Source organism: Rhipicephalus microplus, chromosome 4 (genome assembly GCF_043290135.1).
Source record: "Rhipicephalus microplus isolate Deutch F79 chromosome 4, USDA_Rmic, whole genome shotgun sequence".
NCBI classification, from domain to species: domain Eukaryota; kingdom Metazoa; phylum Arthropoda; class Arachnida; order Ixodida; family Ixodidae; genus Rhipicephalus; species Rhipicephalus microplus.
This window is the reverse complement of record NC_134703.1, coordinates 23,615,837-23,631,642: the sequence shown is the minus strand read 5'-3', so window position 1 is coordinate 23,631,642 and position 15,806 is coordinate 23,615,837. Positions and strand designations below refer to the sequence as shown.

At 47.3% G+C, this 15,806-nt stretch overlaps 1 protein-coding gene across 2 annotated transcripts in view; it reads right to left on the bottom strand.

Annotated features, from left to right (window-relative positions):
* Positions 1-15,806, bottom strand: part of LOC119171561 (uncharacterized) — a 160,484-nt gene that overhangs the window by 143,072 nt on the left and 1,606 nt on the right. For both annotated transcript variants that reach the window (XM_075892331.1, XM_075892334.1), the window contains exon 2: positions 15,347-15,646. In XM_075892331.1, coding sequence (XP_075748446.1) covers positions 15,347-15,497 — 151 coding nt within the window. In that variant the 5' untranslated portion in view covers positions 15,498-15,646. The remainder of the gene's footprint in view (positions 1-15,346; positions 15,647-15,806) is intronic.

The window sequence follows — 15,806 nt, the reverse complement described above, 5'->3', positions numbered from 1 at the left end:
AAACAAAAAGGCCACGCCGATGTGTGTGCACCACCACCGCCAGTCGCAAGGTTCTTTGAACCTCGCGGCGGAACGCTGAGGCAGAAGCAAAGCCGGTTATCAAGAGCGCGCGTTTGCAGAACCGGATCGGCCAGGGCGAACTATTCGAGAGAGGAACACAACAAAGTTCGACGAAGCGTCGCAACCGACGAAAGAGTTAGAGAACTGGTTTCCGATCAGCATGCGCGGGCTTCCCCGTCTCGGGCGCGACGGGAAATCGGTAAACACGACGCGAGCAACGCAAGGCAACGCAAGCAACGCAACGAACGGAAACGTTATCAAGGAATACGAAGACGGTTCGCATTGCCTGCACAGAGGGAGGGGTTCGCGCGCAGCGAATGCCGCAGCGTTTGGCGCGCGCATTTCTTCATATATGCGAGAACGCGCCCGGGCGAGATGTTATAGGCGCGCCCTTGTAAGAAGAGCCTCGTTCACCATTTCCATCTCTATCCATCCACTCGTTGTTTTCTATAGCCGCGCGTGCGCAATTAGCATGGTGGTTATTGCGAGCCACCCCTGATTAGTATGCCACGAGCGCGCACATACAGGTGCGACGCGATGCGCAGCCTTTTTCTTGGGGCAAACCCACAGAGGTAATCTCCAGGAAGCACCACGTAGAGGACGCTGCAATCGAGGACCGCGTGCAGTATACTGTACGCTTGCGACGGTGAATGTGTACGCCTATTAGTTGTAGGCACACGTATACTGCATGAAGATTCTTTGAAAGATGCACGTGCTTACAGGCGTTGAGGAAAAACTGCCTTGCGCATAGCTCTTCCAAGACACCGGCATGATGGGCGATGACACAAAGAGGCGCCCCGGCGCGGTTACACGCGAGGTCTCCGCGACGTTTAATGTTAATGGAATCTGAAATTAATCTAACCTAGCTTCGGAGTGTTTTCCATTCACTTACACCACTATTACAATACTTGCACCCAGCAACCCCGTGGTTACACGCTATAGTTTCGGATTCGGTAACAGTGGCGGACGATGCCAATCAGAGAGAGCGGGTCTGTCTTGTAAGCCAACGAGATTTGACGAACGCAGTGTGGTTACGCTTGATAGTGTTCACTATAACGTAACCAATAAGGAGGCGCATGTCATTAAGTACTTGCTGTTTCCCTAAATGTGACTGGCCTCGTAAGAAGTAGGAGAACAGAAACTCCCGGTTGATGCATTTGTAAAGAGAAAATTAGTATCAATTACACTTGCACGAAACGAAAATATGTATTTGATGTTCTTCACGGATATAAGCTAATTACACATTAGTTGGGTTCTCATATGACTGCGACAATTGTAAAGGTTATACCACCGTATCTTGTCACCCATGCAAAGCAAATCTGTCGCCGTTGCTGCACTCTGAAGTGAAGAAAGTGTAACGTGTGTCCAACGCGCACATGCGCAGAAGCTATATATAGCTTCTATGTCTGTGTAAGAATACACTATAGTGTATTCTTACACAGACACGGCACGACTCAGTGGCACGAACTATATGAGTCAAAGTTTCAGCACTCAATCGATTCGCTTCAATGTTACCTCGATCAACTCCTATACTAAATCCTGTCTTCTCCAGCGAACAGGCGATTGGACCAGTTGGTTTTACGTGCAATGAATCCTTAGCGCTCAAAATCACGGGAACTATATATATATATATATATATATATATATATATATATATATATATATATATATATATATATATATATATATATATATATATATATATATATATATATATATATATATATATCTTTTCTCTAGCTCACTCTAGCTTTTCTCCTCCTTGTCACTCAGCAGTGTATACGTGCCCAGGGTATCATGGCGAGTTATAGAGCTCAACTCGTTACTCCGAAAAGAGGCGCCGATACCAAGACAGAGAGAGAGAAATAAATAAAAGGAAGAGACAGGGAGGTTAACCTAGACGAACTGGTTTGCTACCCTGTACGGGGGTGGGTAAAGGGTCGGAAAGAGGATAGAAATAGAGAGATAAAAAATAAAGTAGAAAAAAACACACACGCACATGCGCAAACATTCATGGAGTTCCGATCACAGTCGTTTGGACAGGCCGGTTGAACGCAAGAAGCGCAGGAGCGCCTTCACAGCCTTCTTCTGCGACATAAAGTCCTGTCGGCAGCGCAGGATTCTTTCTTCCGAAAGAGGCTGGTTGTCCAGTTCGTCTAGTGCATTGCAGAGTGACTGTCTCTGCGAGCAGTATTGTGGGCATTCACACAGAATGTGCCCAGTTGTTTCATCACTGCCACAATGGTCGCATGCAGCAGTGTCGGCCATTCCTATGCGGAACGCGTACGCATTAGTAAATGCGACGCCCAACCATAATCTGCACAGCATAGTAGCGTCTCGTCGGCGTAATTCCGGAGGAATTCGAAGACTAAGAGTTGGGTCCAAAGTACCTAACCGTGCATGGATGAAATGTGACTCGTTCCATTGTGACGAGGTGCGCTTGCGAGCAAGCATGCGAAGTTTCCGTGCAGCGTCAGTTCTGGAAAGCGGAATTGATATTTCATCGCTTTCAGTATGGGCAGGACGGGCAGCTCGATCGGCCCGTTCACTGCCAATTATTCCACAATGACTTGGGAGCCATTGAAAGGCTATTTCATGTCCTTCCTCATTGAGTTGGTGAGTGTTTTCTGCAATCTCAAATACCAGCTGTTCGTACGGGCCGTGGCGAAAAGGTGATAGAAGGGATTGCAGTGCTGCCTTTGAGTCACTGAAAATTGTCCATTTTTGTGGCTGTTGGTCGTTGATGCATTGCAATGCGGCATGAAGAGCTGTGAGCTCTGCTGCTTTTGATGTCGTAAGGTGGGAGGTCTTGAATTTTCTTGTGTCTTTTATCGGTATAACAAATGATGCCGTTGAACTCTTCTGTAAAACAGAGCCGTCAGTGTATACGTGTATACAGCCTTGATACGTCTCGTATAACAAGAGCAGAGCAAGCTGTCTAATAGCAGGTGACGACATATCTGCTTTTTTCTGGATGCCAGGTATAGTTAGCCTGATGTTAGCCTGAGTCAGGCACCAGGGAGGAGTCGAAGGCCTGGCGGCGGGTGTGAAGCATGTTGGCAAAGAATCGTGATATGTGGTGACCGTTTGGCAAAATGACGAACGTGGTCTGTCTGCTGGTAAAGAGGCTAGGTGGTGGCAGGGTGTCCGAGCAATATGCCTTATATGTGTCCTGAGTGCCTCAACGTCGATATGTGTCGTGATGAGGTGGTCACCGGCGATAGCTATAGTAGCAATTGTCGACGCACTACGAGGTAAGCCGAGGCAAATCCGGAGTGCCTGGGACTGAACACTCTGTAGCGTTCGAAGGCTTGTTTTGCTTGCATTGGTCATTGCCGGTAAACTGTACCGCAGAAAACCGAGAAAAAGTACTCTGTACAGCTGTAGCATTGCACTGGGAGACATTCCCCAAGTCTTCCCTGCAAAGAACTTCAGTATACTACAGATGTCCATTAAGCGTTTCTTCATGTACGAAACGTGATCGCTCCATGAGAGATTCCTGTCAATTATGACGCCCAAAAACTTGTGCGATCGAACGTATGGTACAGTTTGACCATTGATGCTTATAGTGCACTTATCCATAGGCTTTCGTGTAAAAGCTACGACGGCGCATTTCTCGGAAGAAATTTCCAAGCCCTGATTTCGTAGGTAGCGTAATGTTTCAGTGGCAGCTTTTTGAATTCTCCCTCGTAACTGCAGGCGCGTTACAGCCGATGTCCAAACCCAGATATCATCTGCGTACATTGATAGCCTCACCGTGCTTGGCAGATGCTCAGTGAGAGCAATTAACGTAAGATTGAACAGCACAGGGCTGAGTACGCCACCCTGGGGGACGCCACGGTGGCTGTAATGTGGAGAGGTTGGACCGTCTTCAGTGCTCACAAAGAAGGATCGCATTGACAAATAACTACGTATCCAGCGATACATCCGACCACCTACTCCTATATCTTCGAGAGCGGTGAGAACAGCTTCATGTGTAACGTTGTCATACGCCCCTTTAACGTCTAGGAACAAAGATGCGCAGAGACGCTTACGGCCTTTCTCGTGTTGGACGTAAGTGACCAGGTCGACTACGTTGTCAATCGATGCTCGACCACGCCGAAAACCTGCTATGGCATCTGGGTAGATGTTGTTACACTCCAAGAACCACTCCATGCGTCCCAGGATCATTCTCTCCATAACTTTGCCTACACAACTAGCCAATGCGATCGGACGATAAGATGAGAGCTCCAACGGTGACTTGCCTGGTTTCAGAAGTGGAACTAGGCGACTTGTCTTCCAGCTTGTCGGGAGCGCTCCATCTTGCCAGGATTTGTTGTACAACTCCAAAAGGAGGATTCTCACGCGTTCACCCAGATGACACAAGGTCCTATAAGAAATTCTATCGGGCCCTGGTGCCGACGTGCGCCCACACAAAGCTAGTGCTGCTCTGAGCTCCCCGATTGAAAAAGGCATATCCATGCGGGAATCCAGTGTTTGTGGACAGTTAGTCGAGGGCAATAGGCTATTGGGCACTGCGAGTCGCCCCTGCAGATACTCTGGCACAGAAGTCTTCTGCCACGTCAATGCCGCGTCTCTGTTCAGAAAGTGCGAGAGCCTTGGATGGTGACCACTGAGTGGGTTTTGTGCGGAGACCTCGTACCGTCTTCCACAATTGGGATAAAGGTTTTCGTGGGTCAAGTGACTCACAAAAAACAGTCCAACGTTGTGACTCGAGTTTAATTATCCGGCGTTGAATCTTCTTTTGTATACGTCGCGCAATCCGTAAGTCTTCTATTGCCTCCGTGCGTCGGTATCTTCGTTCAGCACGCCGTCGGATTGCTCGAAGTCGTTCTAGCTCGATGTCAAATTCCGTTACTTTGGTAGAGCTGGTGAAGGTACACGTAGTATCGTGTATTGTGCTTTTAATTATCTCCTCTATGTCGAGGGATATGTTTGCCTCACATTGCTCTTCCATGCGAGACTGGAATTTCAACCAGTCCACTCTCTGAACACTACCGCGTACCTTAGCATGGGACAATCCTTCGATTTTGACGTAAGTGGAAATGGGGTCACTTCCATGCGTTTCTATGTCTGGAAACCACTCAGCATGCCCGACGAGGCCTCGTGAGACAAAGGCCAGGTCAAGGCAGCTGCTAAACCTTGAACCACGTAGGAACGTTGGACTGCCATTATTTAGCAAGAAAAGTTGGTTGTCGGAGGCGAAGGACACCAACTTTCTCCCTTTGACATTGGTCTTCGAACTTCCCCATATTGTATGATGGGCGTTGAAGTCGCCAATTATAATGCATGGGTGAGAAGTTGCTGACAGGATACCTTGTAGTCTTGTATGGTCGAAACGGCTTGACGGATAGAGGTAGGCACCCACAACCGTGATGGTAAGTCTCCTTTTCAATGTTATCCTTATATATTGATTGTCGTCATGGGGTGACACCGGATGATGAATGTAGGTGAGGTCGCGGTGAATAAACATCAGAACTTTGCTATTGTCCGCAGTTGTAGACGACATGAATGACTCATAACCAGAAAGTCTGATTTATTTCTCTAAATTTGGCTCGCAGATGACAATGATGGGGAACTTATTGGTGTACACGAACCGACGGAAATCAGCGATGCGTGACCTCAGTCCCCGGGAATTCCATTGAATAATCGCTGCCTTTCGAACCTCTTCTCTGAAAGACAGTGGCTGGTGAGCCATTATTTACTCAAGCGCTGGGAGTACTGGACTCAAAGCGTCCAGTAATTGCAATGCACTTCTTGCTGACGGTGTGTGCATGTTGCTTAACAACAAGCGAATGGCGTTAATTAAGGGTCGCAAAAGAGCTATCACTTGCTGATCTGTGTTCCGCAAGTCCTCCATTGCAGCAGCTTGCTCTGAAGAAGACGGCTTCTGCTGCGGCTCTTCTAGGCGTTGTGTAAGCGTAAGTGGAGGCCACTCTTCTGTAGAGACTTGCCTGCCCCTTTGCTCTTTTCCAACGTCTTTGTTTGGCGTGCTGGAAACTGCAGCTGGCGATCTTTCCTGATGCGTCGACTTATTGCCTGAAGTTGGCGCTGTCCGACGTGAAGACCTTCGACGGCGACGTCGTCTTCGCCGGATTTTCTCAGCAGCTTCTCTGTGGGTTGAGCTGTCTCGTACCATTTGCTTCAGAATAGAAAATTCTTTCTTTATGTGCGGACATTCTTTCGAAGAAGCCTTGTGAGCACCCTGACAGTTAGGACACCTCAGTGTGGTAGCGCTACAGTTGTCTTCCGCGTGTGGTTCGGCGCACCGGGGGCACGCTGCAGAGCTCCGTCAAACACCCTTTACATGGCCGATCTTCTGACAATCGAAGCATTGCACGGGTTTAGGAATAAACGGTCGAACTTGTTGACGAAAGTGCCCAACCTTCACGTATGCGGGAAGACAGTCACCTTTGAACGTTACTCTCACACAGCGTGTGTTACCAAGCCGTCCAACACTGACAATGACGTTGTCTGGACTCGCTGGTTTTATAAGTATTGGAAGGTCTGCGTTTGGGATTTCCGTGTTAATGTCGTAAATGACTCCTGATGTGGTCGCACCATCGGCTGGTATGATGGACCTAACTTCAATGTTTCCCAGTTTTGTCACTTGTTGCAGCGTGCTCAGCGCACTCGGGTGCACCACATCGACAGCCAGGATGTTTCTTCTTGTATTAAGCCGTATACTTCTTTAATCTCCTTTGGCACAGTGTTCTCGAAATAGAGCGAAAGCGCTTGTCTGTTCAGAGCACGCAGGCTTTCGGTAGCGTTCTTTGGCACGAACAGGATGGAATGGGGCCATCGCTGGGGCGCCGTTTTCACGGTGGCTGTACTTGACACCGGCGATGGATTGATGATCCGTCGCTTGGCCTTGCGGTGCAGAACAGGTTGAAAGCCGTCGTCTGAGGACTCGTCGCAGGATGCGGAGTACAGCTCAGTGTCATCGCTCTCACTGGAAGTGTTTCCTCGCTTCCTCGAGGTAGTGGCCGCGGTCGAACCGGAGTCGGACGTCACCTCGTGAGGTTGTACATCCATTACCGCAACGTACGGGGCAATACACCCCACAAGTGCAGTGAAAAGTCCAGAAAAGCACTGAGACGAGAGAGATGTGTTCTACCCGCCGATACCGAAACGGGCATCAAGCTCGCTACGCAGAAACGTCGTGTCAACGACCATTTGATTATCTTTAATACTAGCGTAGCCAAGACGTAGTGGTGAAGGGAGAAGTTGGGGGTTGAGGTGGTTCAACCACCCCTCCTCTCACCCAAGTACATTTTTTTTCAGTTTTGCATGTATGTGTACATAAAGCCACACACACACACAAACATGCGCGAGCACGCGCAAAATGCAGTAAAACCATTTACCCCATCAAAAAAAAAAACTGCCTCCGCTTCGGATTCGCACAAAACCAGCGCGTACATAAAGACGGTATTTACTACGGCACAGTCATCGTTAGTGACAGCACCAACCCCCTTTGTAAGCGATCAAGCGTGCTCTACAATGCGTTTGCACACGTATTATCTGTATACAATGGTCTTTGAGGCGATATCCCATTCAGCCCCGATGGAAACCATGCAGAAACACATTTTATTGCTTCTACCAGAGTTGTCTCTGAAACATTCCTAACATAGCGCTGAATGCAACGGCAAACTTCACTGACCAAAACAATGACACAAGCAACTTTGGTGCAGCAATTGATACAAAACCGAGGTCAGGTAATTGAGAGGTGCACTGTCACGTTTTATAAGTTTGACTTTGACATGTTGCTGCGCGTACCACCTGAGGCAAATTCTTAGCTCTTCCTCGCCCCGTAAGGTTGTCAGTTGAATAACATCGTAACAAATATGTAATCGTTCTCATTATCTATAGGGAACGAAGTATCACACACGCATATGCCCGGAATCGATTAGCTTTTGCATACTTATAGAGACTGCAGTCTATACTGGCCTAAATATTTATGTTCCATGCATAAGCACCTGCGTGGGATTCCTCAATAAGGCGGAGGGGGGGGGGTAGTAGTTTTATCGCAGCGTCTTCCCCGGATCTTAGTCGAGTTCCAAAGACCTTTACAATGTATGAAAACAATGAATGAATATGAAGGAATGACGTGCATTTCACGATTTATAGCCTTTAGTACCTGGCTTTCCGAGAGTAAAATAGGAAGTAAACAGTTCCCGGAATGCAACATCGGGCACCTCGGTCGCCATTATGGTAAAAAAAAAGGGGGGGGGGGCTTAATCTTCGGACCGGATAACGCAATAGCGATATCCTGTCCCTAGTACGTACTTCAAACACTTATTGCCTGTAATCTGTTCGAACTTGCTAGGCACTCCCTGTAGCCATAAGGGAATAGGCGCTGTAATGTGTGTGCCTTACGTAAAGGTTTGATGAAACCATGAAATCTTTATGATAATCGCGTGTCTGACAACCAATGGCACTGTACGCCGGTACCACGCATTATTACTGCAATATTCCTTGATTGACGATTGATTGATTGATTGACTGATGAATTGATTGATTGATTGATTGATTGATTGATTGATTGATTGATTGATTGATTGATTGATTGATTGATTGATTTGCTGGGTTTAACGTCCCAAAACCCCCAAATTGTCACGACATCAAAACAGAGGTTTTGCCGCAGAGATTGAAACACCAGAAGGAGGTCGGTTCTTTTAATAGAACGCGCAAGAGAGTTCTTCTTCTTCATCCATTTCATTGTACTACATGGCACATGCATAACTGCCATTGTCCTTCTTTTTGACAAGTACGTGACAATATGATTATGAGAGACACCGTATAGTGGAGGACTCCGGAAATTTAGACCACATGGGGTTTTTTAACGTGCACCCAAAGCTTTGCGCAGAGGCAGTGTCACATTCAATGAAGTGTCTAGCAAATCTGAGCAAACAGGCCTACAGCATTTCCGCCTCCATCGGAAATGCCGCCGCCGCAGCAGGGATTCGATCCCGCGACCTACGGCAATATCCCATGTTGCATACAGGACGCGTGCGTTTGTAATGCGTGAAGGTTACTTTCACTGCATTTCCAAGCAGAGAAAGTTATTTTCACTGTATTCGCCAGCAGGCGGTATAGAACGTGCACGCAAACCACCCGCATTTGGTCCCCAACTCGGACCCATATTTTTTTTATTATTCATTTTATTAGCATCTATTTCGATTTTTCGGCCACGCACAAGATGAGCTTCCGCTCACAATCAACGACACTGACATCGGAATTCCTGCGAAACAATCTCTTTAACGGTGTCGCGTTAACAGTTCACGGTCATAATCTTCCTCCTCAAAAAAGCTGACTGAAAAATCGGACCCCCCCCACCCTTCCCCAGTAACTGAAGGGGAAAACCTTCCCTCTCATGCACAGGCCTATGGTTACAGGTATTACTACTTATTCTACTGAATACTTCAAAGAGACAAATGCCACTCGGAACAAAGCAAGTTAACCGTTGTAAGTCCCGAACGCTTCGACGCCGGCGATGCACCACGACGGAAGCTCGTTGGACGTTACTTCACACCGCGCAGCAGGGGCTCGTCTGATAAGAAACGCCGATCCGTGCTCAACGGTGTTAGACGCCGAAGTTTAGCATTCAAAGCGTCCGCCGATTTCGGTGCGGTTGGAGAGATTAACCTACGACCTGACCTGCGTGCATGAAAACGTCGTCGACCCACGCAAAAAAACAAGCAGAGATTTAATTTGCGTTAAGCGGGACGAATGACTTCCACAACCATCAGAGCCGTTTTGTGAAAACAGAGCGACCTGAATGAAGCCAGTATAAACATGCTTTGTATCCTTTGTTTCCTCACGGTGGAGATCCGAAGGCCCCACAGAACAAACACGCAGCGTTTTGTTCGACATTAGTAATTTATCCAGCGATAACATATAGCGCAAGACCTGGGCGCGAAGCTCCTCGTTTCCACCCATTGTTTGGCATTCATACGCATTTAGGAAAATAGAAGTTCATAATATATTTCACTTCAGCCACTGGAAGCATCGCCACCTGGTTTGGTTGCTCTTCTGTCTTTTTCATAGGTACAAAGCTATCAATATCTCCCATCTTCCGCCTGTTCGGGTTCCTCGCCTCGATGCATTCCAAACTCGTTCAGTTTCAAGTCCACATGTGGTTAAACTCGAACACTTTTCCGGATCGAATCCGGGAAAGTGTTCCACTGTGCAGTAGCTCGATGCTGGATGCACTGTGACAGTGCATCCACGTCGAAACGCGAACCTTTGCGCGATAACCTGATTTCGGTCTTTGACAATATTGCTTAATGCTGTTCTACGTTTAAGTGCGGAGCATTTGAGGGGGTCGTATGCTGTGATCCTACGCTGTCGGTAGACGTAACGCAGGCAACACCAGTTGTGGCCACAATGAGCGCACAGGCTCGCGCCGAAGAAAAGCCTTATTTTTTTCTTTTCTCTCGTTCTTCGGACGCTTTTATGGTGACGTCACTTTAGGGGGCCCGGGCTATCTTATACTGTCATGGCTCGGCGTAACGCAGGCGAAACCACGCATATTTTAACAGAGGAAGCAAGCGAGAAATAGAAAGAGAGAAAAAGAAGAGTGGAGGAAGGGGGATGGGAAGAAAATAGAAATAAAGAGAAAAACAACAGAAGAAACTGGAAAAGAAAAGTAAACAAAGAAAGAGAAGAGGAAAAGAAGATAAAAAGCGAGAAGAAAAACCGAGCTCTGGACTTCCTTCAGGTTCGGCAACTCTGGTGGGAAGCTGCCTTAATTTTTTCACCTTTTTATTCGGCATTATAGTCTTTTTACCGTTATCTCCTTTAAGCAATGCCCTTCTACATGCCTGTAAGGTATCGTACTGTGAACAAATACGTACACAAGAAGCTGCCAAAATGCCGCAATCAGTGGTATTTCGGTGTGTTCCCTTTGTTCGCCGATTGGAAGCCCGTAAAAGCGACTGAAGTCCCAAAAGAGAGCAGGAATCCGCATAGAGGGGATTCGGTGTTTCCACTCACTCACAAGAGGCTAAGGTCACGATGCACGATTACGCAACTGCGAGTTTTCAAGGCTGAAAACAGCCCGAACGACACGTTCTCCGCAATAGCACTGAATAAACAAGTATACATTTGAGCAGACACTTCTCCCAACCTACAAACACGTTTATCTGCACTGAACATTGTTTATCTATTAATGGTGGCTGCTGTCTCGGTTTAACCGAAGTTCCTATACTGCACGTGCGTGAGTTTGTTGTCTTTGTATGCTAGTGCATCAGGGTAGCAGAGTTTACGATTTCAATGTGATAGCGCAAGCAAACATGTTTACATGTCATTTCTACAACGACACAGGGCGAGCAAATCGCGCTTATTCTGCCGAAATGATAACCCGGCTATTAAGCTGAGCAAGCTGCATCGCAGCAAAGCTATAGCTTTAAAATTATAAAAAAAACACGTTTCATGAGGGCAGGGTATATATATCGCACTGAATCGCTCTATCTTACCGATGTCGCTGTTGTGTCAGTAAAATTATCAATTCACGCACGTGACTTCGAGCAATCCCGTGGCACGCTGACACGTGGGACTGGTGGCGGCCACAGAATAAAGTTCTTTTCGAAGTTTCGACATCTTCCGACTGATGACGTTGCTTCGGGCACTGGGGCTATCGCTGCCGATTAAACTATACGCGCGTAAAGCGTACCGTGGTTGCTGTTTGCTGGACTATCTCTACTGAATGAAGTAATCAAATCTTATAAGTTTACGTTCGAGCTAATAATAATTGTTGGAAGCTTTACTTCTCGGAACGACGATGTGTTTATGAGACGTGCCGTAGCTCCAGATATTTTTCGACCACCTGCTTTTATTTATTTACTTTTTTAACGCGTGCCTAAATCTAAGCGCACGGGCCTCCGACATTTTGCCTTCATCAAAGTGCAGCTTCAATGACCGGGATTCGAACTCGCGACATTCGGGTCAGCTGACGAGCACCGTATAACCACTGCGGCGGGCCAAGCTTCAGCTGCACCGTCTGGCAAGCGTAAACGCCGAGTGAACTTGGAAAAGAAAAAAAAAAAGATCACTAAACAGTTACGCACCCGTCGTGAAGTGTTAACTCCATTAAAAGCTTCCGTGCAGCATACGCGACCATTTCCACACTGTACCCGTCATGAAGTGTTAACTCCTTTAAAAGCTTCAGTGCAGCATACGCGACCACCTTCACACTGTGCCCGTTGTGAAGTGTTAACTCCATTAAAAGCTTCCGTGCAGCATACGCGACCATTTTCACACTGTACCCGTCATGAAGTGTTAACTCCATTAAAAGCTTCAGTGCAGCATACGCGACCACCTTCACACTGTGCCCGTTGTGAAGTGTTAACTCCTTTAAAAGCTTCAGTGCAACATACGCGACCACCTTCACTCTGTAGCGAGATTAACGAGCTGTAACCGTTCAACTTTCGTCGAGTACGAGGAACAACCCGCACGATACTACACAATGCGCGCAGCACGGCACACATCTCCAATAAGGCAGAGCGCCGTCATGCGAACTGTTAATGAAAAGCCAGGAATCGTGTACGAATGAACGGTGGTTTGTTCGCTTGCGGTGCAACGCGAAGAGAAAGCGAAGCTCGTATACTCACAGCCGCCTCGAGCTGGAGGGCACGCTTCCCCGCCGAACACCGGCGCCTCGGGGCAGAGCCGAGCAACGCGAGCGAGAGGCCTCACTCACCGACAAGCTACCCGAGAAGCCATGCGAGGCTGGTTTCGATCAATGAAAAGAGGAATGGACTTTTTTTCTCTTAGTTTATTTTTCCTCCCTGTTTCCCGTTCCGCATTAGCACACCGGGTTCGAGGTTGCGCAAAACAAATTGTCGCCGCGACGTTTCTGCCCCGAACGCGAGCTGCTGTCGTTTGCGGTTTCAAGCACCTTTAATCTGCGTTCGGTTGTAGGTAGCTGTTAACGTGAAACGATGCGATCGAAAATGTAAGCACTGGTGGTTCGCGGATCACTCGCTAGATGGCACTGGTACGAGGCGGTGGTAGGGGGCTCGTTTTTCTCTGCTAAACACAAAGCTAAATAGAACAGACAAGAAAGCCAAGAAAAAATGCAAGATGCAATTTTCAAATAATTATGAACTAATTACGAAAGTAAAGTGCAAGTAAAGATAACTTGCCGCTGGTATTTGGCGAACCTGCGACCTTCAAATAACGCGTCCGATGCTCGGTTAGGGCAACGCCTCCTAGATTTCCCGTGCCTGCCGGATTATCGGTGGTCACTCGGGAAGCGGCGGTCGTCAGAACTACAGTGGTGGCGATACTAAAGTAGGGGTGTGTTCAAATATGTTTTTACGTTTTTGGAGCTTATATGCAACAAAAATAACGTTAAAAGTTTTAAAAAGGCGCAAATGTAATTATAATTAACCCTACGTACGTAACGGCGTCATTTAGCAAGCAAGTATTTTAATACAAGGCATCCTCTGAAATTAGTAGCAAACGTCAAAATTGCCGATCTCGAAGGCCAAGTACAAAGACCCTTACCCTAAGTAGGCAGCGCCGCCATAGATGACCGGCGTTTCGCGCTCAATCGGCAGGCACAGAAAATCTAGGAGGCGTTGGTTAGGGGTGAAGAAGCGGTGTGATTCAAAGCTCACCACGTTCTGGCGCGCTATTTTGGTTGATGGCAGTAGACGTCCGAAAAATAGCCAATATTGAAGCAGTATTCGTGCACGACCGTGATGTTTCGCGTATTTTCTTTGCTAGAATTCTCGGCGTTTCTCGCAGTTTAAGAACGTGTACATCGAAGCTTACGCAAGTGTTCATTGGTGAGATGTTATGAAAAGCGTGAGACTTTCGCGGGCAATTTCACGTAGACATCTGGGCACTGCCATATTGGGCTTCCAAACAAACTTTTTCTTATATTTGCACATAGCGACGTGAAACGTCGAATACGCCAATCCAACCCTTTTTTGATTGATTGATTGATTGATTGATTGATTGATTGATATGTGGCGTTCAACGTCCCAAAACCACCATATGATTACGAGAGACGCCGTAGTGGAGGGCTCCGGAAATTTCGACCACCTGGGGTTCTTCAACGTGCACCCGAATCTGAGCACACGGGTCTACGACATTTCCGCCTCCACCGGAAATGCAGCCGCCACAGCCGGGATTCGAACCCGCGACCTGCGTGTAAGCAGCCGAGTACCTTAGCCGCTAGACCACCGCGGCTGGGCAATCCAACCGCTTTTGCGTATGCGTCTACCGCGCGCACTTTTCGTTTAGTTACACGACGGGACGGCTACAGCATGGCACATAAAGACACTGATGATGTCGTCTGCAAAGTACTGGTGGAAAATAAAAGTGCAGATGCGAGATAGATAATGTTGAAGTCGCAACAATCGCAGAGGGTAGACTATAAAAACAGATAATCGAATGAAGAAAGAAAAGAACTCCACAATAGATGGCCAGATTGAAATGATAACGAGAGATGCAATCACAGTGAAGTCCATAACATTTGACTATAACAGATAGCCCGGCGTAGACAATTTGTCACTGCAATGTTCAAGAGCGGATGCCAAGAAAGGCCATTATCATCGCCAAGATAACGGAATAAATTAAACTGCAGTTATGTCTCGCATTTGTGACAACTTTCTGAAAAGCTATAAAATACATCTGGATAATTAGGAATGTTGCTTTATTGTAAATCGGGTCTATCACGGAAATAATCAATAAATAGCAACTGAGGTTCAATGAACGATTTATTCTCACTCCAAAACTGTGGATCTTATGACGTCACGACAGCCAGATACAAAAACACTGGCCTCCTTTCTTTTTCTGAAATTTTTAACCACATTTAGTTGGCCGGATGTATTTTGTTTGTCTCTCTTTAATTTTAGCCATACGATAAAGTACTACGAGGTCACAACGTCGATAGGTATGTCGTATTGAACAAGCAGATGCTAAATGCATCCTGCTTTTTTTTTTCTTTCTTCAACGGAAGCTCTAGTATCAATAAAATCTCACGGGCAAAACACAGAGCAGTGCTCCCTTGTTATGCACGCAACCACCACACTCTCTCTCTCTCTCTCACACACACACACACACACACACACACACACACACACACACACACACAATGCTCGTTTCCTAGCAGACGGTGGACGAGGGGTCGCACTTTCCTCCGCTAAGCTCGCAATTCATTTAACATTTTACACAACGGGCGGACTTTTGGCACATCGTGCACTCAAACAAAACCAGATGGCACCAGCAAAAGCAATATTTACACAGTTGGTGAAAATTGGCATCTATAGCTTACCTCCGGCGCCGCTTCCCTGCAGCATGGAATAATGAGGTACGCTTCGGTCCTGCAGGGCAGGAGACGGTTCACTGAGTACGCCAGCGAGAGTCTTGGGTGAACAGTCGAGGAATCCAGGTGTCGGTGGCCGTTCAGTTGTCTTGAGACCCATGGCACTCGCAAAGCGACTTCGATTCTTAACTAAGGCACTGTGTCGTTGTGTTATGATTGAGCTGTGTGGAAAAGGACCACGTGCGAGGCACTTGCGGAAGGTCCCATCTTGGAGACCTCATCTAGGCCTCCATAATTAGGCCTCCATGGCTGTGAAGAAAAAGAAAGCAAGCACGCGATATGAAGATCTTGTTTGGGCTAGTCGGTGGAGTCTTGAACACACACAGCAGTGATACGCGAAAAAGCGCCGACAAGTGAATGCAAGTACACTGCACAGGCGGAAACTTCATATGTAATTCACAAGGCCGAA